At 41.3% G+C, this 25022-nt stretch overlaps 1 protein-coding gene across 3 annotated transcripts in view; it reads right to left on the reverse strand.

The window, feature by feature from the left end:
- The window catches only part of IPO5 (importin 5), a 37899-nt gene extending 15704 nt beyond the window's left edge, over positions 1-22195 (reverse strand). Inside the window, exons 1-11 of one of the 3 annotated variants that reach the window (XM_048933184.1) lie at positions 22111-22195; positions 21801-21901; positions 18363-18443; positions 12745-12937; positions 12191-12293; positions 11850-11946; positions 10774-10878; positions 7761-7883; positions 7552-7672; positions 4903-4990; positions 1546-1652 (exon numbers count right to left, since the gene is read on the reverse strand). In XM_048933184.1, the coding sequence (XP_048789141.1) occupies positions 1546-1652; positions 4903-4990; positions 7552-7672; positions 7761-7883; positions 10774-10878; positions 11850-11946; positions 12191-12293; positions 12745-12937; positions 18363-18443; positions 21801-21899 (1117 nt within the window). In that variant the 5' untranslated portion in view covers positions 21900-21901; positions 22111-22195. Of the gene's footprint in view, positions 1-1545; positions 1653-4902; positions 4991-7551; positions 7673-7760; positions 7884-10773; positions 10879-11849; positions 11947-12190; positions 12294-12744; positions 12938-18362; positions 18444-21800; positions 21938-22110 lie in introns of those variants that run through there. The other 2 variants (XM_048933185.1, XM_048933183.1) reach the window with 2 other exon arrangements.
- Between the last annotated feature and the right edge of the window lie 2827 nt (positions 22196-25022).

Genomic DNA, 25022 nt, shown 5'->3' on the forward strand with positions numbered 1-25022 from the left:
AGGAAGAGATGAAGTATCATCTTGATAGAAAATAGAGTGAAGCAGTTTATTTCTGCTATTTAAGATAATTGGATGTTCTTAGTTTAAGCTTAATATCCACTGTCACTCACACTATGTTACTATGAGCATGAATTCCTGACTTGAAATTAATGACACTACAAAATGAAACAATTATATTTGGATTACCTAGCTACCCAAACTTAAAAATTATTATTTCAATAAGCATTTTTGAAAAGCTGTAGTGCTAAGAGAAGGGAAATTCTGATTTCTCAGAGAGCTGTTTATGTTTTAATCTGAACGCCTTCATCCCCTCAGCTTCCTATCAATGAGAATCTCTGCATCAAACAGTGCTTATTGCATTTCCTTTTCCCAAAAAAGGAAACATACTTGTCAGGTACTGCTCTAACCCAACAGAAAGCCAGAACAGAAATCAGAATTATCAGCTGTGTGATTTCTTCACAGGTTGCCCAAGGAGGCTGTGGATCCCCATCCCTGGAGGCATTCAAGGCCAGGCTGGATGTGGCTCTGGGCAGCCTGGTCTGCTGGTTGGTGACCCTGCACACAGCAGGGGGGTTGAAACTGGATGATCATTGTGGTCCTTTTCAACACAGGCCATTCTATGATTCTAAGTAAAGGCCCTACAACCATTAACTCTTCTCTGTGGGTTCTACAGAACACAGCATTTGCCAGTCTGGAAGCTATTAACATTAGAAGGGAAACACTAGAGGTAGTTTTTTGGGAAGAGATTTCTGAACAATAAAATTCCCAAAGAGACCTTATAAATTTTCATGCTCTACAGGTGATACCTTGAATGGCCCTATATTCCCCATCCTAGAGGGTAACAGCCTTTTTTTGTTTGAGTTTTAAGTTATTGAGGCAAGAAATGCATAGAGAAATATTATCTTCTTTGCACTGTCTTCTATATTAACAGCTCAAATCACAAATCAGTTGAAAGTGTATGCAGTTCTTCTGTTTTGAAAGGCTGCTGAGCCAGCATTACAGGTCTTTGTAAGAAGCAAAGAAGCATTCAAAGGAATTGATAAGAATATATGTAACCATCTAATGGCATAAATATTTAAATCACAATAATCAAACACAACCAGCCTATCACAGACTTCTGTATTTTGACATATCAAATTTGGGAACAGGGGGTGTGACAGAGACAAATTTTTATTTAAGCACTGTAACATATTAGAAATTCACTTAAATGCAACACTTCTAAAGAGATCTGAGCTTCAGATCAACAGGGCACACTTAAGGTATTGTATGACACTACACAGACTGAGAACAGCAGAAAATAAGACAAAAATCAGTCTGTTTTTTGGCATCTGTTCACTGTTTGGGTCCACTTTTAATGCACTCTATATGTCTTAATAAATCCCGGTGTAAAGAGAAGTGATGCATTTCAAAGCACACAGCACTTGCATTTTTTGCTGCCGAAATCAAAAGAAGCGTATGAAATACATCACTTAGCTGAACAGAAAGACTTAGGAGATATCAAAGTTCCTGGAAATTTAAGAATTGCAAAAATTTGCATCTACTTACGATTCTGAAGCATCTGCATAATATGTTCTTTAATCATAGGTAAAACAAGCTTCCCTCCAAGGCCACACGCCATCCTGTCCAGCGCGCTCTCACCAGCTACTGCATTGCTAAACAACAGTTACAAAAACAGAAACGTTTGACATCTACAACAGAACAGTCTGACATTTTTGTGCAGTTCTTCTCCTCAAACTTCTGCCATCCTGAGTATACATGAGACTCCATCAGTAAATAAGGCAAGCCCAAGTCTAAAAGCACAAACCATGGATGCTTGAGCCACAGAATAGCTACTTACCCTCCACTTAAATACTATCTGTAGTATTAATAATATTGGCCAGCATATTTTTGTGTAAATCATCCTGCAAGGCTGCCATATCTATAGCAGCACATCCCCAGGCCAATGACTCAGGCAGGAAACATCCAGTCCAGGTGAGAAATGCGTGACTTGCAGCCAGTTACAGAGCTGAGAACAGCTAAACATTACCTATATTAAATGACTTGTTTTACCCAGTAGAATGAATCCTTACAGATAAGTGAATGAAGTTTCCAGGACACAGCAAGCTGCTGTTGCAGTCTGGGTATGGCTTCCCCTCTAATAACTCAAGGTTATTATAGTACCTTCTAGACACAATGCTGACTGAAAAGCAGAACAAATGGTTCAGAAAAGGATGAATCTTCCTCTTCTTTCAAATACCATTTGGCTGGGCCATAAATAGAGGTCTTCAAACTATCATGCTTGAATCCCCAAGTCTCTTTACAAAGTATATATAGCCTAAAAAATTCACATGCTCCAAACAAAGCTGCTTGCACAAAGATATTGACCATATGGTTCTTCTTCAGATTAATCATGTTCAGACAGAAGCATCACCAGCCAGTGCATGGGCACGTAGATTTAGACTGGAGCAAACTCACTGAAGTTTTTGGCTGCCTTCACCTGAAATGACGTCCCTCGAGTTCCTTCCTTCCACCATGAATTCATACATTCAATTTGAGGAAATAAAAGTAGTATTAACTCACAACAATGACCACACATCTCTGTGCAACATTTGCAAAGCTTTTGCCAGGGAAGAAGGAAGTTGGATTAGAGTCTTCCTTCTTTTTAGAATTTCACTGCTGTGTGAAGTCAAAGGGACAAAGAAACTGGAAATGCTAAATAATCCCTGATGCTTTTGCATACGCTGACTCACATCCCCCTCAGTCAAACCTGAGCACACCCTAACTAGGCTACAGCCTGATTATCATTAGCCAGCTTCTTGGACTGCAAATAAATTCCAGGCATCTTACATGGCTATAAAGTACTCAAGCACAAGCAGCTAGAAAGCATATCGTGCCCATTAACAACTCTCTACAAAGATGAACTTCAGTGGTGGGAAATGCATAGTAACCACTGAATGTGCTAAAAGAACAAACTAAGCAAATACAATCTCCACAAACTATCTGGTTTCTAGGATTCTGTATCAAACCCTCCAGCTCTCCTACTATTTTGAGGACCAGAACAGCTGAGTTTCTCCTTTAGACTAAGTTTGGCTATAACTTCTTCCTTTATCTTTGCTTGCTGCTTTTAACAAAAGTATTTCACACTAGAATCCACACTTGTGTGAAAAGAACTCTCTGCTGAGAGTAAAGAGAAATTGGCATGCCTCAAGGGGGTGATTCAGAGTACTTACTAAGCTGCCTAAAGCAGGCCATTGGAATGAAACCCCACACCCTGAAAGCCTTGATAAGGATTTCAACTTCAATTTCCAGTATTCTATTTACCCTTGAAATTTAACAGAATGAAAAGAGTTTAATACTTGACAAACTTGAATGCCAGTATGGCAAACTTCAAAAGTTGAAGAAGCAGAACGAACTAAAATGTTCTAATTACCATGGGGGAGAAGGGGGGTGGAGGAAGGTAATTTAGTTCCTATTCCATAATCAAGAGGAAACAAAAAAGTGTTCCAACTTGAGCATAAAAGCAAACAGGTTCTTCCATAAATTCCTGTGCATCAGTTTTGCAAGCAGCTGATATGCCTGATATCTAGTACAAGTTGCTATGTGGATTAGTAGTCACACAGTCTACTGTTTATCTTCCTACGAATATTTCCAACTAGTTTGCTAATTTATGAGATGGGGAAAAGACCTGCAAGACAGCAGTAAGTATTTCCAGACTGAACTACAAAATTACTATACATAGAAGCGCAAGAACAAGTTTGGAAAGCTGCTTCAGAGAAGGAAAAGTTGCATAACTAATACAATTGAGGCTCTAATAAGAACACATTGATTAAAAAAAAAGTTATTTTCTCCTCATTACTCTTCCTTAGGGGCTTTCTCCTCTTTTGTGCGTGTGGTAAAATTTGTACTCTGTCACAAACTGTTCTGAAACTAATTACATCAGAGGATTCAAGTAAGAGACAGATGTTGCAAGAAGCACCTAGCCTGGTAAAAGGACACTGCCTTTGCACATATGTGGGCATAATTATCTCACTGTACATTTTTCTGCTTTCTTCTACTGCATTCTACTTCTATTTGGACAGGGGCAGACATGGGAGCCCATAGACATACCGCAGACTACAGTGAAAAGTTGAAGCAAGCTACAAAGCATGGAATGAACAAGTGAGAAAGACTGGACGTATTTAGCAGGACTTCCTTACCTAATACAAGACAAGCTACTAGTAGCCATATCAAGAGATTTAAAATAATAGCAAAATAAAAAATTAGAGCCAGAGAGAGTCTGGCACAGAATCACACCATGCATCCCAGTGTCTTTTCAAAAATCAATTTTTTTTTTTCTTTTTTTTAAATCACCACCGTTTCAAGGGCCTCGATCCTGAAAAATACGTAGTGACTGATTGGAGGTGACTAAAATCAGTGTCATTCAGCTTAGGTTCCAGCTAATTTCAGGAAAAGCACTCAATTGAAGAGATTAGAAGAACTGAATCCTAAACTGAGTAAATAACAAAAAACAGAAGGAACAGAAGTGAAACATTAAAACAGTGCAAAACAGCAGGGAAGACAATATACAACTTATAGATGAGCATTACAGCAAGAAGCAAATACTGAAAGAATTTATTTGTTAAACAGTACCTCAATAATCTACAAATAAACTGTTCTTGCAACCAAGTGCAGTTACTGTCAATTACGGATCTCCTACATTTACCTTCTGTTACTTGAAGTTATCAATTCATGCTACAGCTTTAATTTTTACTCTTCAGTGGCTGTGAATGTTCTTACACACCGCTCATGACTGAGAAAACAACTTAAAGAGTTGACTGAGTAAAGAGAAAGTAATGCATTGCAGTCATTTGTATCCTGTATTCACAAGCTACCGTTAGTTGTGCAATCTTGACAGCATATTGAAACAACTAGTTGCACAATTACCTGTCAAAATCATCATCTTCAAGCTCATCTGCATTTGCCCAATCTTCATCTTCTTCCAAGTCAACCATCATTGCTAACATCTGAGGAACTGAAATGATAAGTTTAAAACTCAAGTTGTTTAATTAAAATAAGATTCTCAAAGAACAAGTGTAAATTGTAAGTTTCCCTTTAGAAATCATGGGAGAAGAGGCCTTTTTCTTCAAACAGCCGATAGCCAAGTCTGTCTGTCAAACTGTATCAGCAAAAAAAATTCAGAACAGATTTTCAGAACATTAAAATCCAGAAGAATGAAGAAAAGCTGAGAGCTTTTCATATCAAAAAAATCATACTGCCTGTGCTGCTGCTAAGATTCACTGCCTGATTGGGTATACTGCAACTGATGAATTTCATAATACTTCTACTACTGTTAGCTACAAGAAAGGCACAGTCCTAAGCAAGCTCACCTCACTGCACAGCTGGATAGATGAGAAACTCCTGCCAGACTGACTGACAACAGATGAAAATATCAGTATCATGTAACAAGTACAAAAAAGATCAAATCACGGATTGATTTGCTTGATGTGGCTATGCATCTTCAGCCAGACATATCAAGGTAGCTTAATGGATGTTAACAACTCTCTAGTGTGACACACAGGTGTCAGAATTCCCTATATACTGACTAGTCACTGAAAATAATTCCTTCAAGAAAAATCTATTAGAGCCCAGAAGCATTTCAGACACAGACACTCATAAGCACATGTGAAAATGATCGACTGACATAACTCAGAAAGGTGGAAGTCAATCTGCCACCAATGCTATAAAGTCCCAACAACACACATCAATCTTAATCACTGCTAACAAGCAGGGCTGAGAACATACCAGCATCACAAGTTGTTTGGCTGTTGTTGTATCTAAAAGCCTGTAAACATTTGTTCATCAAATATGAATTACAGAGAAATTTTTTTTTAACCTTAGAGTTGTGCAGTAAAATCTGTTGTCCCACCAGGCCCTCAAAATTTAACTGCTGCCAGTGTATTGGTTATTTGTTTATAATGAAGACAACTGAGCTTTACTTACTGCCGAAGCATGCCAGGACTTGGCACTTCTAGGGAAAAACTACCACCAAAGCTGGGCTGCATCTTTAATATCTAGGCAATAAGCAAACAAAAAAACCCCTCTTATCTTGAAGACAGAGCTCAAAGCAGGAAATGTGAACCCAAGTGAATTCCTGAGCAGAAAATAGTTAACAGGACACCGCTTGCTCCTAAATCAGGGTCACATTCTGCAAACCCAAAATAAGGTGACAGTTTTACCTAAGATCAGATTCTAACTGTGAAAAATTAAGAGATTCAGCAGCTTTTTAGTTGAATGAAAACAGGAAGTCCTTTAAACTAAAAGACAAAACCAAGACAAAAGTAATCCATCTTTGTCACCTTTTTATTATTCTCTGAACATAACTGCTTCATGAGCTCTGCAAAAGGATTTTCTTTTTAATCTTAGTGACTCATTAAGAGTGATTTTACAGCAGGTTGCAAACCAAAGGCATTTCATTTCCATGTGGTGCCCTATCCTAAGAAAGTATCTTAATATAAACATTTCCTTCCAAAGCAGCAATTACCTCTCCAATACAAAAGTAAAGCAATTCTAAAGGAATATGACTTCTCTGCTATGCTGCCTGACTAACTAAGAAGCTTATAATGATTTGGGGACATTCAGCAAGTTTCAAGTTAATATTCTCAGCAAGCTACAGGATGGAGTGAACACAAAATGATTTTTAAAACATTTAAAATATGACAGTTTCCATTCTTTAGAAAACTATTCTATAAGTATACAAAATACCTACTCAATAGTTTCAATAATGCCAGATGCAGCTATAATGTTTTCCAGAAGCTCTATGATTGCTTTAGAGATTCATACATCCACAACTTTCCCAAGGTTATGACTAAAAAGAAGTGTGAGTGCAGAAAGAAAACCCTTCCAAAGAATAGCCACTCTGCTGTGTCAGTGTCCTCATCTGCTCGCAAGAAGGGTTTACAAGGCAGAGAAATACCAGTGTCTGCTCATTTAAAAGCACTGCTGCTCAGACTGGCCAGAAGGGTTATTTTTAGTGTCTCAAATAACCCATGATTAAAAAAGCACCCTTCCAGAGAATTTACCATTTGCAAGTTCAGACTAATTAGTCCAAGCGTTTACATGAGCATCTGATTTTTAAATTCACAGCTTTAAGTCAACACTGAAGCTCAACATGCATGCTGAATTCCTTCAGCCTACAATTGCCAGCACCACAGAGTATCTGGCCTACATACCAAACTCCAAACGTAGGACTTCAGAACTGAATCCATCAACATTTTTTTTTTTTAACATTACAAATTCCCAAAGCCAGCAGAACAGCATGAAAGCTGTATTTTCCTTGGAAAGACCTAATGAGAGTCCACTGTAATTTTATACAAATTTCTGGTGGCTGCATAAGCAGAGATTCATTTATGAAGAGTCATAATAAAAAAAGCATTTTCTCCATAAGAAATTCAACTCTGTCACTTCAAGTTACCAACAACAGCAAAAAGAAAAAGAGGTTAGATACATTTTTGCTACTTGAACATCTGCAAAGTCAGTTTAATAGTGTAAAAGAAGACAAGTTATTTCAACAGAGAAAATGAACAAAATACTTACTGGCTTGTGCAACAATGTTTGTATGCCTCCTCAGCATAGCAGCAGCAGTTTCTGACAAGGTCACAATTACTTCAAGAGCCAATTGACGTTGCATGTTACTGAGATTGGTGTCTGCACACAACTACAATTCAAAAGAATAGAGCCAACAGTTAGAGCAGATGCTTCAAAGGAACAAAAATACCAGTTAAAATAAAAGTTCCCAGCTTTACCCTCAGACTTAGTTGCAATGTAGGTTCTAAGTGTGGTCGCAAATACTTTGGAACGGAATCTGCAATTTCTACGAGGGACTTCAGGACAGAGTCATCATTTTGATAGCAGGAATCATTTACAGCCTGTAAGGGATAAACAGAGAATTATTAAATGAGAAGTGAACAGCATATCACAGGGAGTACAAAGAATCACAGAGTTACAGAATCCCCAATGTTGGAAAAGACCTCCAAAATCATATAATCCAGCCATCTGCCTATCACCAATATTGCCCACTAAACCATGTCCCTCAGTGCAACATCTAAACATTCCTTGAACATTTCCAGAGTCAGTGACTCTACCATCTCCCTGGGCAGCCCATTTCAGCACTTGACTGCTCCCTCAGAGAAGCATTTCCTAATATCCAACCTGAACCTCCCTTGGTGCAACTTGAGGCCTCTTGTTCTATCCCCACCTCACCACAGGCTCCTGTCAGGTAGTTATAGAGAGCAATAAGGTCTCCTCCAGACTGAACAATCCCAGCTCCCTCAGCTTCTCCTCATAAGACTTGTGCTCCAGACCCCTCACAGCTTTGTTACCCTTCTCTGGAAACACTCCAGTGCCTCAGTGGTCTTTTTGTACTGAAGGACTCAAAACTGAACACAGTTCTCGAGGTGTAGCATCACCAGGGCTGACTACAGAGGGATTCACACCTCCCTGTTCCTGCCAACAACACCATTTCTGATACAAGCCAGGATGCCATTGGCCTTCTTGAGCCAGGAGTGCATCCAGATGGCCAGTGCAGAAATCACATACAGGGTCCAAAACCTACAAGCCTTCTGTAAGTTATGGAGCATACTATTATTTTTTATCAGTTAGATTAAAACTTACATAGAAAACCAACACTCAGCAAGTATCAAGGAGACAAGTCTGATGCCAACATGAAAAGGAACCCCATGCTTTGACATTTACAACTTCAAGAAGGCATTTTAAATACAGAAAAACCTCAACTCTTCCCCAAAAGAAGAAAAAAACCAGCCTAACTCCTTTTTTCACTGTCACATGAGAATAGCTTTGAATAGCTTAAACTTACAAACACCCACAATTCCAAGTTTGAGTAACTCTTTTTTTTCCCCACTCAATTCTGCAGAGTCACTGAGTTGAAGCAGAACTTTCAGCTTTCCAACACAGGACACAGGAAAGGAGAAAAAGAAATCAAGTTCTTTTTAAAAGTATCTTTCCTATTCTGTAGCCACACTCTGAAGTTTAAAACTTACTTTTAACTAACCAGATTGATACTCTAGTATCAAAGCACCACACAGTTGATTCCATTCACAACTTCTGTGAGTAGGACACAAAAAAGCCCCCAAAACTTCCAAAGAACAGATAGTTTTTATATACACTTCAAGGGCTTCTGAAAGGAATTTTCATTAATCAAGTATCTGATGTTTTTTCTAGTGTAGCAGCATTTTTTAGAGTGAATAGCTAGGTTGCTTTTTTTGTTTGTTTGTTTGTTTAAGTACTTTAATCTAGAATCCAATGACTTTGACAAAGCTACTGAAGTAGTCCACAATTTCATTCTCAATGTCAAAGCAGCATTTTTCAACATCAAAACAGTTATGAAAAAGTCTCTTTGCGTCTTCCTTTCTTGCAGCTATCACTCATTCTCTGATTCTGAATAGGTACAGTGCAGTACTTTCTGGAAGTCTCTTTAGAACTCCAAATTCTACAATCATTGTAACACTAACAGTGAATGAGACAAAACCAGGATTCTGAACTTGCATAACAAGCTCAAAACACACATTGAGTCCAAAAATATAGAGGCAGTTATTAGTAGTATAAAATAGACTCAACTGAATTAGATTCAACTGAAGTTCCAGTCACTTTTTACCACCGCTGCAAGTTCAATCTCTTTGATACAACAGTCCACAATTATTTCTGAAAGTTTTTAGCTTCCAATACAACTGCCACAGGAATTTGACTGAAAGAACTGAATTGCTAAGTCAGATTTTTAATTTTATGCAATTTAAAATCACAGTACTACTTCAACAACAACAACAAGCATCCAACTGTCTCCAAAGGTCACTCACTGCTATTCTAACACATCCCATCTCCTATTTATAAACTGGGATTTTCACACCCATCTTGTGTTACCGCAGCCAAAGAATCAAGTCCTCCTCACAATAAGGTATTTTAAAACACAGCCTCTGTAGCATAGCCCTGTGATCCACAGTTGCAAAATAGTTGAAAACTCCAGCCAGTTGCTGCAGTGCAATAGTTAACATGCACTTTTAAAAGCTAAAATAGCTTTCCGAGTTCTATCATGCAAAGTGGGGTATTAATCTGTAGCCTAAGAACAGCTTACTGTTTAATTGCTGAACATCAAGACAAATGGCACGCCTACCCCAATCCTGCCCAGCTCCCACTCGTGCAGACTTAGTAGCCAAGGTCCTCTTAATTACAATTTGAGCAATACAGATGCCATTGGCAAAAATCAAACTCAACTGTCTCTCTCCTGAAATGGTCCTAATCAAGTCTCAGACATCGTATGAAGCATAGTAAATCATTCAGCTTGCAAATTCAATTTATCAAAGATCATTCTATCCAGACTGCTATTCTTACTTAGACATCTTTGTTCAGAATAATTCTGTGCTTTCCTCTACACTGATGAGGTATGACATATCGAGGTATGACATAACCTCCAGATAGCTTATATTTAAAGCATATTTCAATGTCATAGTTACAAGTGGTACAATTTTCAGTTGAATACCTTTAAACTCATTTATCTACACAGCATCCACTTACCAGCATTTAACTATTTTCCTTAAACCCTGTCAACTACCTTTATTTATAGCATCCCTTTTTGGGTTCCATCTTGCTGGTGACCAATGTCAGGTTAATTAACACATATAATTAATTCAGGTCTCAGAAAAGATTTATACTCAACATCAGTTTGCAGGTCAACAATTTCTGCGTGGGTCCCATCAACACAGACACATTAACAGCACTTCATTGCTTACTTGTGTGGTTTCTTACCTGCAAGATTCCAGGTAGCAAGTCTGCAAAATGTTTCAGAAGGGGAATATTGTGCTCATTAGCAAGAACAAATGCAGCTGCAGCTCTAGCAGACAGAGTCTTGATCTAGAAGGCAGGATTAGAGAAATAAACGTGAGGATCTGGTAATAAAGCACATGTGTTTTCTTCTCACATTATGCCTACTGTAAGACTCTAAGCTGGATAATCATTTTCTTCTTACATTTTCCTAATAGACAAAGAAATCAGTTTTTAACATGGACTTTTGCATCTTGTTTTAAATTAAGGTAAAATAGATTCTCAGCACCTATGTCCTCAGAGATACCAAGAAGTTTATCATATTCTTCTGAGTTGCATGTATTTCCCATTTTTTCACCTCAAAAAAGCTTTCATCCCCAGCTTCCTTTCCAACTTCAAAGTCTCATTATTCAAAAAGTGTGATTTAAATTTGTAAAATATGCTTCTGTGTGAAGGCATGATTTGTGGTACTTTTAAAAATGTTATTCAGTTGACTTTCAAAGGTCAGAAAAAGTAACCCACAGAGGAACAGAAAACAGAGCCCATATATCACAGCAGGGTTTCCTACTCTTGCCCAGCATTTTCCTGAACAAGAGAAACACTTTCAAAGTACAATTCTCTGAACAAATCAATAAATCTGAACCCTTCCAGGAAAGCAAGGCTTTCTACATGCCCATAGAGCAAACCATGCATGACCAGTACAGAATGTATTTATTCTGTTAAACATGAGGGCCAGCAAGTGAGCTTAACAATGACTTTCTGATCACTCATACTGCCGATTAAAACCCCTGGCTCTGCGTTTAGTCACTACAAGTAGGTTTCTCCAAACATAACTGCTAGGCAAGAGTTTTGGCCAATGCAGTGATACGAGCCTGGTGAGCCCACCTTAGGACCATGAGAACATTTGACCCTGTTGTTTTATGTAGGCATAGTTAAAACCTGCTCCAGATGTACACTGACTTCAGGTAACACAATTCTCTGGTTGGAATCTTAATGTTTGAAACCACTACAATAAACCTGGATATTGGAGTGAGAAAAACAATCAAAAACAGCAGTCTTACTGAAGGATGCTCCTGATCTTGCATACACTGAACCAGCATCCTTTTAATAACCTCCAAATAGTGTTGCTGCTGATTTCCAAAAATCCCAGGAAAATTCCTGCAAAGAGAAGACCAGAACATTAATGCAACTTCACACACTTCAACTGTAACTGCTACCTTAAACTTACCTATCGTTTCAGATACAGATTGCAACCATACACATACTGGGGTTTATTGAACTCTTAGAACAAAATAAATGCAACTTACGTTCACTTGTTAATTAAGCAGTGTCAGTGTTTACTCTATTTTTACATATATGACTCGCATCATCTGTGAAAATGTGGCAAAGCCTGAAAGCTTACCAGAAAATATGCAGAGCAGCTTCACGAAGTCCAACGTTTTGAGAACTGACAGAATCAAATAAGAATTTTAGAACTTCCGGCCACTGGTTGTTTCCATCTTCATCTAGATAAAACACAACAGGGATTTTAGGATAAGCAAACAAACAGTGGTTCTCTCTCAATTATGCAGGGCAAACAGTTGTCAGTACTGAAGTTCAGAACAACTGATGTGAGGAAGCACGCAAATCACAGTGTAAAATACAGCTAAAATGGTAGATCTAAAGGCACAAAGTGATCTCTATTTACTGCTATAACTCTACTCAAGAGTAACAGATCAGCAAAGCATTCACTAGAATTAAAATGTAATACCTTTCTAAAACTTTACTCAATTTCACTCAAGCAATTTAACAAGCAGAACTAAGGAATCTTACTTTTGTCTGATCAAGAATAATGTAAGCAAGTGTTACATCTTACTTGAAACTCTCAAATCAATTAATACATGATGTGCTACACAACACAAGAGAAGAATAAAACCATCAACACCTTTTGCCACAATACTTGCTGAAATAAAATACCTATTAAGTTCCTGGCCAGCTCAGCAACGATGTCACAGATTTTTTTCCTCATACTGGACTGCGTTTCCAACTGAATAATCAACAGCAGTCCAGTTTTGATGGAGGTCTGATCATCAGGTGAGAGAGCGGGATAAACTTCTTCGAAAGCGGAAGACAAAAGACGTCGTAGAAGGACAGCTGCCATCTGTCTTGCCTGTTGGATGAGACAGCACATATGTTAAAGAGTTCTGCTGCAAAACTCAAAGAGAGAAGAGAGAACCTCTTCCATGAGTAACTGTAGCGCTCCATAAACCAACTGATTTTTTACAAACAATATCAAGACAGAACTAGTGAGCAAATCAACTACAACAACTAGAAATTCAGCACCTATCTTGTTTTGAGGGTTCCTATGCTATTTTTTTTCTGTATTTTGTAATATCTGCCTCTGAACTGCATTGAAAAAGAAAAGCCATGCTCTCATGATGAAAGGTAACAGGTATAATGCTTTCTACTGTTTGGTTTTCACTGTATAGACTTGTTTGGTAAACAAAATACCTCTCAAGCAACAGATGGCAATTACAATAACTGGTAAAATCATCGTTAGAGGTGTAATTCAGTTGATGCTCCTTTACTATCACAGCTATTACTCAAAGAAATAACACCTTCGAGGGTTTCATGATTAAGTTCTTCCTGGAGTTGAACTTCTGACATAAAGTTTTGTGACAAGTCAAAAAACTTAGCCACATTACCGAAAGATGTTTGTAGAGCATCTTTTTGCTATTTGGCTCACTGTAATATTTACTATCCAAAAAGAGGCATTTGAATTAAAGAGTTGATTTCATGGGGGAGCTTTATCAGACAATCTGTAAGCCTTTTCTCAAGCAAGAAGGTTTCACCCCTAAATATTCAGGAACCTAGAGTAAGACTTCGACAAGCAAGCATGAACCCTGAACAAAAAGAAGCCAAAGCTCTCAGCCTCTCTCAGGCCTATAATGAACTGCTTCAATTTAAGTGTGAATTTGAGTATAGGAACCTCAAATAGTACATATTATAATTCTCTAGCTTCCTGTTTGCATACAGCAATTCCACAAGTGTGTTACTTACATATTTGTATTTATTTACAATTGTGAAAGAATTGGAAATAAGAAGCATAGCCAAGTAATTCTGAATGAATAGAACAAAATCTACTGAAAAGACGTGCGAAGCACTCTGAATAACAATACATTGTTCACTAACTACTAATTCTAGATGGACAAGCAGTAATTATAAACAATCCCCCAAATCTCTAAAGCATAACACATAGAACAAAACGTTGTGTGGAATCACAAAACGTAACACATTATTGTCAAATTCCAAATACAAACTTTGTATTCACCAAACTTGAATGCACTCTGTTTTTCCTAAGATATTCTTAGATTAACGTGTACTTGAATGGAAAACAATTTCACTAGTGACAGCCCTTGGAATTCCAAAGCATTCAATGAGCAGCAAAACTAATAAAGTCAGATTCCTAGCAATACTGCTGAAAGATCTGCTATGGCATAAGCTGTACATGAGAAGCACCAACACTGCTGCAAAGTCTCCAATTTTAACACGGTGGGTACTGCTATAACAAAGATGCTGTCATGCTGTATTTTGCAGTCTGCAGACTCAATGTGTATTTTTTGTGGTCTAGCTCTCCTCTTCACAAACAGTGCACACCAAATGTCTCTATATTTGCAGAAGGGAAGGACTAGAACAGGACCTTACTCTACTCCTCCACATCAGCACAGGCCAAAACCACCACACACGTAGGATTAGTAGATCTGCCTTATTAGATCTACTGAAGACAGAAAGTCAATGAAGAGGGTCACAGTGTCTGCCTGTGTTGTAGCTCCCATAATAAGCCAAGGTCTTCAACAAACATATCACAATACAAGAACTGAGCGAGTAAAGAAAGATTCTTTCATCACCACTTCTGTGAATCCCCCTTACAACCTGCCCCCAAAATTTAATGGTACTACAGCATTAATAGTACCTTCCCTTTTCCCATTCCTAGAAAAACTGAGATTGTAAAAGATTACATTGCTATTCACTCAGTGTGAATTTACACAGTTGAGGAGTAAATTCCCCAGGACTAAACAGGAAGGCAAAAACTCCAACACTTTCTCATACACTGCGTTATGTTTCTGCACATATTCTCTGACATCTGATGATGGCTGGAATTGCATTGCATTCACTCAATTGAGTATAGGAACCTCAAATAGTACAGATTATAATTCTCTAGCTTCCTGTTTGCATACAGCAATTCTACAAGTCCACTCAATCAATTCCACTCAATCAATACTAAACAGGGAATAGAGCTCATTTCCTTAAAACATATAGTCTAAGAGATCTTACTTCCCATCGCTGAAGAATTTTAATTTGAAATACTGGAAGACAAATATAGATGTGCTGCAAAGTTAAAAGACAAGCACCCAGGCAGGCAGAACACAAAGATCTGCCCTGCAGGAATTAGCTCCTGGCCATTGTTACTAGTTTAGAAAAAATAAGCCAGGTTTCCTAAAGTAAAGCCAAACATCTCAAGGAATGTCAGAAGCAACTGACTTCTAGAAATAAATGGCAAATTTTCCTCAGCAAGCACCCATCTATATATGTAAACTACTCATGAATTTAATTATGATGTACAGATTCAATCAGCAGCAGCTCCAGTACTGTTCTCTGCTTTAAGGAAGCAAGCATAAGGAAACAGGCATAAGAAGCAAACCAACGTGTAGAACAGGGCAGCACAAGAACTATGAAAAGATATTTGGGATACTGTGCCTTCACTGGCAAAGCATCTAGTTAATCACAGGCTTTTTGTAAGAAAAGGACTGACCATCTTGTGCCGCACTGCTGCAACACAGTCACTGTGTTTTTTGCTTCTTTTTGCTTTTGTTTTACTGTTGCTCTTAGTTCCTCAAAGAAGAAAACACGCATAGGTGAAAGCGATCAATACTTGGGATGAAATCCAAAATGGAACTTGCAGAATTTCATTCAAGGACCCAGGCCCACGTGGAATTCAAAGTGCACAGTGCCTAAGGTTCCCATACAACCCAAAGGGAGAACTGTGGTGCATCAGCAGTCTGCCGGCTGCCCGCCTTCCTCCGCAAATACTGAGGAGGAAGCTGCCCACAGCAGCTTTCAGATTAAGAAATGCAGTTTCTGTGTGACAATATGGAGAGGAAGAACATTCAGAAATATTAAGAGGGCTGTCAGTCAGCAGAAACTCAGTTTCGCACAATTTGTTCCCAAATTTCACAGTGCTTGAAAGTTCTCCGCTGTAAATTAGGACAAAAGCAAAAACTGTCTAGAGTTAACCAGTAAGAAAACAAACAAGAGAATATGCATTTCTGTTCCTCTCTCAGATTGACAGAGGACTCAGGGTTCCAGATATCAAGGACCCGTGGTTCAAGGCTCAATCATCGGGTAGAGAAGCATTCTCACTACTAAGTTGGGCACTCCAGCCCACTTCTAGGAACAGTGTTACTCTGCTACCAGGAAAGCATGATATAAGAACAGAGGGAAAAAATGACCATTTTGCCCAAGGGAGTTGTGAATGCCTATCCCTGGAGGCATTCAAGGCCAGGCTGGATGGGACTTTGGGCAGCCTGGTCTGGTGGCTGGCAACCCTGCACGTAGCCGGGGGTTGAAACTACATGATCATTGTGGTCCTTTTCAACCCAGCCCATTCTATGATTCTATGATTTCTACAATTTAGGCAATTATTCAGAATGAGAAAAGCTATTGTACAGATAGCTCTTAAAAGATATTTCTAGTCTGCCTTAACATTTTTTTCCATGTCAAATACAAGCTGTCCTTAAAGCAGGATCTAAATCCCTGTTTCACCATCTAAATGCTAGAAGTGACCAGGTTACCAGCAGGATCCCCCTCAACTGCTGCACAAATAGTCCTATAAATCTTGCAGTCTCTACAACAGAGCAGCCCAGCTCTAGCAGAGAGGATGGAGAACTCTTCTTTGGCCTAATTTTCAGGAGGTAGGGAAAAGCAATGCAGAGAGAGACTTCAGGATGGACACGGATCTGAACACAGCTTCCCTGTAGCTGGGCAGGAATTTAAGTCTTCTTCCAGCAGCCAGTGTTCATTGGTGCTGGCATGCCTACACAATGTCTGCTTAAGTTAAGAGCAAACACTTAAACCTTTCTTTGGTTTATCCAGTTATTCTACAATTGCTAATCTGTCATCTTCGGTAAAAGTTACCTCTACAGGTAGAAAGAAGTTACTTAATACTTATGCAAGTTGGAATCCAAGTCATTGGCAAGATTCTGAATAAGTTTTAGACTCTGGACTATTTGATCAGCTGACATAAAAGGAGACAAAAAAAAAAAAAAATCAGTAACAATACAGATTACATATTTATTTACACAAGCATGACTTCATAATTGTCAACTCAGACTGTTATCATAAGAGTTCAATAAAAAAAACAGAAGCATGTGCTCACAGCTATGGCTTCCAGGGCACAGTATCACCTTCAGAAGAAAAAGGAGCAGCAGTGGATCTTATTTTCCATGCAAATTGAAATACAGGACAGATCGCTCTACTACTTTGTCATCAGAAACATCTCAGAGCAGCAGGATGGAAAACTAGTCAGCTTTTCTGCAACCAGTTGCTAGTATAATACTGAAGGGCTGTCAGATGAATATGGCTTTGTGTGTAGATAAGCATCAGTATTAGTAAGCTGATACCCTCTGTGCATCAAAAAGCACAAATACAGTCTGCCTTGAAACTGATGGCTATCTACCAGAAACAATCATTATCCAGAAAGGAACAGTGCTGGTACAGTTTCCTTACAATATCATTCAGAAATTCTACATGGTACATCCTTCTGCTGCCCAGTAAAACTCTACACATGAAGAAAAAGTAGTCCAAGACTTTTAATTTATTTTTAAGTTTGCAATATCTTCAAAGCTTAGCGGTGCTTCGCTCTGTTTACCTACTTTCACCACAAGAACTACCTGATTGTAGCAGCATGTGAGCCTTCACATAATTAAGGAATAATCAGAAGCCACAGTTAGTATATTATTATCAAAAAAGCCTACAACTATGTTAGTGCTTGCACTGCCAACCATTCGTTCTCTAGCACTGCTGGATGACTTGATGAGCTTATCCTCTCCAGATAAGGCAAAATACAGAAGTCATCTGAATAAAACATACAAAAATCAGCTGCTACCTTATCTCACCCCATTCTAATTTAAGAAGCACAAGACTTTTCCGACGATACGTAAGCAAAGTTTATCACATTTAGGCACAGAACCTGAAAAAGGAAAGTGTTTCTCAACTGTAACTCAAAGGAACATCACAGTAACACTCAGGTATTTGTTACATGCTTAACTCACTTATTAAACAAAATAAAAACCAGAAAACAACGGAGGTCTAAGCAGTCAGTGAAAGACTACTCTTTAAACTAAGTATCCCACATGAAGCCTGAGCTAGTGAACTCTGTTTAAAAGTGTGCAGTAAATTAAGCCGATTCAATTAATGCCAAATGAAGTTTGGCATTAATTTATTACTTCATTTATCCCCAAATGACTGTAATTGATGTCTTCCCTCCTCCTCCAAGTTCCTTTGGAGAACTGCAGAACTCGAAGATTGAAACATACCTCCTCAGCAGCAGCAGTATTCCTGATTGCTTGTAGGAGGAAGGTGATCTTGGACTGACCCGGAATATTCTCATACGTCTCCTGCATGAAAAAGGATGCAGCTTATTGTAAGTAATTACTAGAAAACATGTGTTAAGCATTAATAACTGTGAGCTGATTTACTTTCTCAAACAACTGTTTGGATACTGAAGTCAGGTTAATAGACCTATAACTTAGTAAAAAAAAGAAATTCTCAAGTAAAGCTTTCTGGTCCAGTTCAAAACTGTAAGTGAAGGGTTAATGACCTAAGAAGGCCTGCCATTATTGGCCACTTGAAAGATGAGTTAAGAAGCAACAGAAGGGGAACACATTCTCCCAGCAACTCACCCTAGCTTTTATCATATCAAAGGATTAAGAACCTCAGAAGCACAGAACTGAGCTAGGAACAAGAATAACCACTGACCAAACTGCAGTCTATGCATTTGGTTCAGTTCTTTTTCTGAACTTTTTTTTGGCCTTCACAATGTCATGTGGCAGTGACTTACACAACTCAGCTACAACAAGTTGAATAAGCACTTTTGGTTTTAAAACTCCTACCTGAATTTCACATTGTCCACTTCTAAAGCATACTTTCTTACATACCTTTCTCAAAGCACAATTTGCCAGGAAATGAGACCACAAAGCCTTCCCTCATCAGGAAAAAAGCCCTTAATAAAAGGTGAAGCTTAATAAGTTCAGTCACATTGCCTTACACACTCCAGTGATGCACTTTCTGAACTCATCATGGCTTTCTTAGATTGTTACTAAGTGCTCCAGTGAGTGCAATAACAAAACTTTTGCTACCAGAAACATTGTATACATCAGCATTTTAGAAGTGTAAATTCTAGTTTCTAATATAACAAATACTGAGCGTGCTACTTTTCATGGATGTGATATTTAAGGTAAATACCCCCCCCCCCCCCCCCCCCCAAACAATCACTACTCCAGCCTGAACTCAGTGCACAAGCCTTCTATACAAGTCATGGTTCATTTCATTCAGTTCCACGCCTGCCTGCTTCCCCACGTTCACCATTGCACCGGTTCCTACCAACACTCCAGTAAGTTTGCAGCACCTCAGTACTACCCCTGCTGCTTTCAGTGAAGTAGCTTGTAACATTTCATATCAGACATCATCTGCCTCCACTTTCTGCACCAGTTTCCTAGCAGGCCTCATTCACAGAGCCCGCTCGCACATCATGCTAGATGCCAGTATATGCTTGCAATCAATGAGATGAATCCCTTATGAATGCCTGCATTTAATCTCATCATTTCATGGAGACTGCAAAATTAAATGAGGTTTATGGTCAAGACAAAGTCTTCGCAGGTTAACCATTTCCACCAACGTGTATGTTTACATTGCTCTGCTGTTTATAAACAATTTAACAAGAAATACTTCAACAAGAAGGCTTTGTAAGTAAAAGCCCTGCCTGGATCTGAAGCCACAGCTCCACAGACACCTGAATCCCTGCTCGCACCCATTCTGATAAACATGATGGTCTCTCTGGAGTTACTTGAACTTGCTAGGAATGGCAGCAACCCACCTAGCAGCCAAATGGGATCACTCTGCCAGTTCAGCAAAGTGATTTCAGAGAATGCCCTTCAGAGCAAAAGAGTAAGGTAGGTAAGAGCAGCCCACAGCAGAACTTGCTCCATGTGCTGGTAGATACAGGACAGCTAGCACACACACAAATGGATATACATAAGTATTCAACTAATAGTTCAGATTAGATCTTCCTCCCAGCTCTGATTTTTACAGCTTTCCCTGTGCTCTGGCCCACTAAACAGGGAATGACATCTCCATCTCTGAGTCCAATCTTCCACATATTGCAGCCCTCACATAAATCAACGAACAGCCCAAGCACGCATCCTTCAATTGCCCACCCATCCACTTCTCATCTTGTTGCTTTCCAGTGGGCACAAATGCCAGCTGTTCTATTTACCTCCAATTATTTGACTCCCTGTACAATCTGATACTGCTTTCCAATAGCACAGTGTAGAAAACTGTATGATGCAGGTGGTTAACATAAAAGATTGAGTCCTATATGATTTTTGCAAGTAGATATTCTAATTTGGATGCAATACTCTCCTTTCTCCTTCTGTTGACTTCTTAGCAGGCATGAATTGAAATCATAGAATCCTTAGAGTTGGATGGGACCTCTGAGGGCCATCCAGTCCAATTCCCTTGCAATGAGCAGGGACACCACAGCTAGATCAGGTTGCCCATGGCCTGATCCACTGGCACTTCTTTAGGGACATGGTTAGTGGGCATGGCGGTGATGGGTTGATGGTTGACCTAAATGGTCTTTTCCAGCCTTAATGATTCTACAATTCTGGGCTGTATGGAGCAGTCAGGCAGGAGCAGACTGCTCAGGGGTCCTGTGCCATCTTACCCTTCTTGGGGGCTTTCAGGACCCAAACGGGCAGAGCCCTCTGTCTGGGTGGATCTACCAAATTCCAGAGTGGTTCCAAGCGAGTTCCTGGTCAAAAACACTAGTGATAGAAGTCAACACTTTAGCCTCATTTTCCAAGAGTAGTTGTTATTTCACAGGCCTCACAGCACAGCTTTCCAAAGAACTTGCTTCAGTTTACCTAACATCTCACATGCTAGCACAGTTCAGAAAGTCGTGAGAGATGCTGTATTACACAGAGTCAAAACAACACACACACAAAAAAAGGGAAAATTGAAAATCCAGGTGCTGCTGCAGAGTGCCCTCTGTTCCACCCCCATACTCAGAGACGAGGGAACACCACTTGCTGCTTCTTGTCGGCAGCAATCGATATTGAAGCTCGGCTTCTCCTCCGCCCCACACGCCGTGGGTCGGGCAGGGCGGACATCAGCCATCAGCCCTCCCTTTGTCACAGCTCGGGCCCCCCTGACCGCCCCGTGTCGGGCGCATCGATTCGATCCGGCGGGCGCGATTCTCCGCCGCGTTCCACAATGGAGAGCCTTAAGCGTGACACACGCGCACACACACACAGAATTAACGTGGCTTAGCACCACAAAGCATCCCGGCCGGAATCGCGCGTCGGAAAACTTTCTGCTGATAGCAGAAAACGTCGCTCGGGGTGAAATATTTCCCCGCTGACGGAACGCTGGGGTTTTTACCCGAGTTAACCCCCAAGCTCTCGGCTCGACGAGCCGGAGGTCCCGCTCCCCGCCGGGCGGGGTGCGTTGGCGGCTGCCTGGCGGCGAGCAGTGAAGCCCGTGAGCCGCCGGGCGGAGGAACGAAGCCCGGCCGCGGCCTTCCAGCGCGCCGGCCCTATCGCCGCCACCCCCCGGCCGCGAGGCCGCCGGCAGCCGTGCCGCCGCTCACACGTGGGGCACGGCCGGCCCCGCCGCCTCCCTGCCCCCTCCCGGCTCCCCCCGGGGAGCTGACAGCCGGCGCGGCGCCCGGCGGCGGGGTGGGGCGGCGCCGTTACCTCGGCCTGCTTGCGGACCGCATTGTCCGGGCTGAGCAGGTTGCCCAGCAGGAGGTAGAACTGCTGCTGCTCCTGCTCCGCCGCCGCCGTCGCCGCCATTGCTGCGAAAGGGAAAGAGAGGGAGGCCGGGCGGGCGGGGACAGGGAGGCGGGCGGGGAGGGGCGGGGGAAGCCGGCCGCGCTGCCAGCCCAGCCGGGGAAGGGGGAGAGGAGGAGGAGCAGCCGGCACGCTTTCTCCCTCCGGGGCCGGCAGTACTCTCCTGCGCTCCCATTGGCTGGAACGCGCGGGGCTTCGCCTCCCATTGGCTTACTCTTCTGTGACGTCCCAGCCGTGACTCGAGCGGCGGGGGAAGAGCATCCGGACGACGTCCCAAAACGGGGGGCGTGACTCCTCGCCTTTAATTGCTGCGTCTTCGGGCCGGGGGCGGGAGGCACAGGCGGGAAAACGGCCCGAGCTGCGTTCCGATTGGATGGCGCCTCTGACGGTCTCGGCAGGATTGGTCAGAGGCGCGGTCGGGCGGCCGCGGCGGAGAAGGGGGGGAGGTTGGGAAAGCGCGGGAGATCGTGAGGCGTCTGCTGGCCTGGTCTGTGACGTCACGTGACCCAACCCCCGCCTGCTGGGCGCGTCTCGGCCCGGGGTGACGTCGGGACGGGAGTGGGGCGGGTGTGAGACTCTGGCTGGGGTGATTAGGAGGCGGCTGAATAAAGGCGCTGCTCTGAAATAGTGGCGTAAATCATGTGTTTGAAGCACTCGAGCAAATTTGTGTTCCCTGGGGTCTGAGCTGCGGGTAGAACGTATTTATGTCAGTGTCTCATCCAACCCACCTGCTTGCTTCCTATGCATGTTTTTATTTGGTATACTCTGATACTCCCAAGGGTGTGCTGCTGTTCTGATGATTAGGCCAAAGTTACAGCTTATCTCAAGGAACTGCAGTAGGCTGCATTCCTGAATTCCAGCTGTCATCAAATCAAGGTTGGAAAGGACCCAGATGATGATGTAGGTTCTTTCCAACCTTCTTCTATGATATGCAATGACTCCGGTTAGAAGGGACCTTGATCATCCAGTTCCAGTTACCCCAACGGGTTGCCCCCCACCAGCTCAGGCTGCCCAGGGCCCATCCAACCTGGCCTTCAGTGCCTCCAGGGATGGGATACCACAGTTTCTTTGGGCAGCCATGCCAGTGCCTCACTGCCTTCTGAGTTACAAATGTTTCCCCTAACATTTAATCTAAATGTCCCCTCTGTTAGTTTAAAGCTGTTCCCCACTGTCCTATCACTATCTACCCATGTCAGAAGTTGATTTACCTCTTGCTTATAAGCTCCCTTCTAGAACTGTAATGAGGTCTCCCCAGAGCCTTAAAAAATCCAGGCTGAACAAGCCCAGCTGTCTTTGTAGGGGAGGTATTCCAGCCTGCCCTGCCTTGCTAGCCACCCTTCTTTGGATAAAGCCCTGGAATGTGGCTGATTGAAGCATAGTTAGTAAGCCCCATGTTAACTTGGGGTATTTGGTTCATGATGTGCATATCTTCAGGCTATGACTGTTGCCCAGCTTCCTGGGCTTCTTGCTTGGTAGCATGCTGGCAAACTGCTTGGGACATGGTGAGCTGGTGGGGCCTGGTTGAATGGCTGGACAGCCCCTTGGTAGGCAGTGCAGCTGGGCCGTGCCTGGGGATGTGGGCTTTCACAACAGTAGGGAGCATCCCGCAGTCTGTTCAGAAAGAGATAGGAGCTTCTTCATGACATGATTATGGAATATTTGTGAGCAGAGCTGGAGAATAAGCTGACTGAAAGCTCAGACAGATGCAAAGTGAAGATGAATTAGAAAAGCAAGCATGCAAAACACAGTTGCCAAATCATCTTTGTTGGGCCAGTGCTGAAAGACAGTCAGTCGGAGCTCCCTCAGGAGGGGAAGGTAGGAGCAACTCAATGCAGTCTGTAAGAGAAAGCTGAGGAAGGAGGTCTCTCTACATGTGTGTATGATAAATCAACGAAGCCAGGTAGAACAGTGCTCTTGGAATGCGTTTGAATACATTTCTCCAGAGTATCCAAAACACAGAAGGGGAAATCACCACCGAGTTGAGAATAAGCTGAGAAGAACCCAGCATATCATTGCTGTTCAGCCTAAAACACTACCAGAATTTGGTGATATCTGATTAAAAGCTTCATATGGGTAGAAACTAGCTAAGGTATTGGAAAGCATCTCAAGGAGTTTGAAATGTCAGTACTGCAGTGTAATCAGAGAGTCTGCCAAGTCAGTTGCTCCTTCTCACTTGGGGCAAGTTCAAAGCTGAAGTGCAAGAAGCTGCCAGAAACTGTGCTAACAAAGCAGGTATCAGCTCCAAAGATGGTTTGAAATCGCACTTGAGAAGAGCTCAAACAGATGCAGCCACAAAACACAGCAGTGCTGGTGCTCTTGGACGTTGCCCAGCTTCTGCAGTCTGTCTCAATTAAACTAAGGAAAAAGAGAGTACAACTACTGAAAAGTATTTCACGTTTTGGAAGAAAGGAGGATGCTCATTAAATAGCATAAGTCAGAATACACTGACCTCTTGTAACAGCCTCGTCTGAAGAAGTGTGTAGCTTATCCAAAGAAACTTCATTGGTGTTTTAAAACTCTGCTGGCAGATGAAAAAATTGGAAATTCACATCCTTGGAAAGCAATAACTTTATGGAATTGTCTGTTAAACTTCACATCTCTGCTAACAAATGGATTATTAAGAGGGAGAGCTGGGAGACAATGGTTATATTATACCTGAGAAATGCTGTAACATTTATGCCAGAGTAATAGGAGGTGTGGGATAACAGGCAATATAAGGAAAGGTGTCTCTGGCTGTTGCAAAACATTTTCTGATACTGATTTATATGGGAAGTGTTTGGTGACTGATATACGGTAATTTTCAGAAGCAAAGAGTGAGATTAAGGGGAAATAGATACATGTCTGAAAGGAAGATAAAGCAAAATAAATCCAAACCTAGTTACTAGGTATAGAATGTCTAGAATCCTTAAGATGTTCATCCGTATCAGATCTACTATCTTTGTAAAGTGCCTGTTGATGGTCCATATGGACCATGAATCACAAAAAACAACAGCCTTGATATCCTGAGAGGCCCAGGAAGAGATTGAAAAGTTCGTGAAGGCAGATTTTCAACAAAAGTCAAACAGAGTGAGTTGACGTCAGTAGCAAGCTATGTTCCAGTGGGGGCTGGCTGAAGCTATCTTGGCA

Source organism: Lagopus muta, chromosome 1 (assembly GCF_023343835.1).
Source record: "Lagopus muta isolate bLagMut1 chromosome 1, bLagMut1 primary, whole genome shotgun sequence".
Classification (NCBI taxonomy): Eukaryota; Metazoa; Chordata; class Aves; order Galliformes; family Phasianidae; genus Lagopus; species Lagopus muta.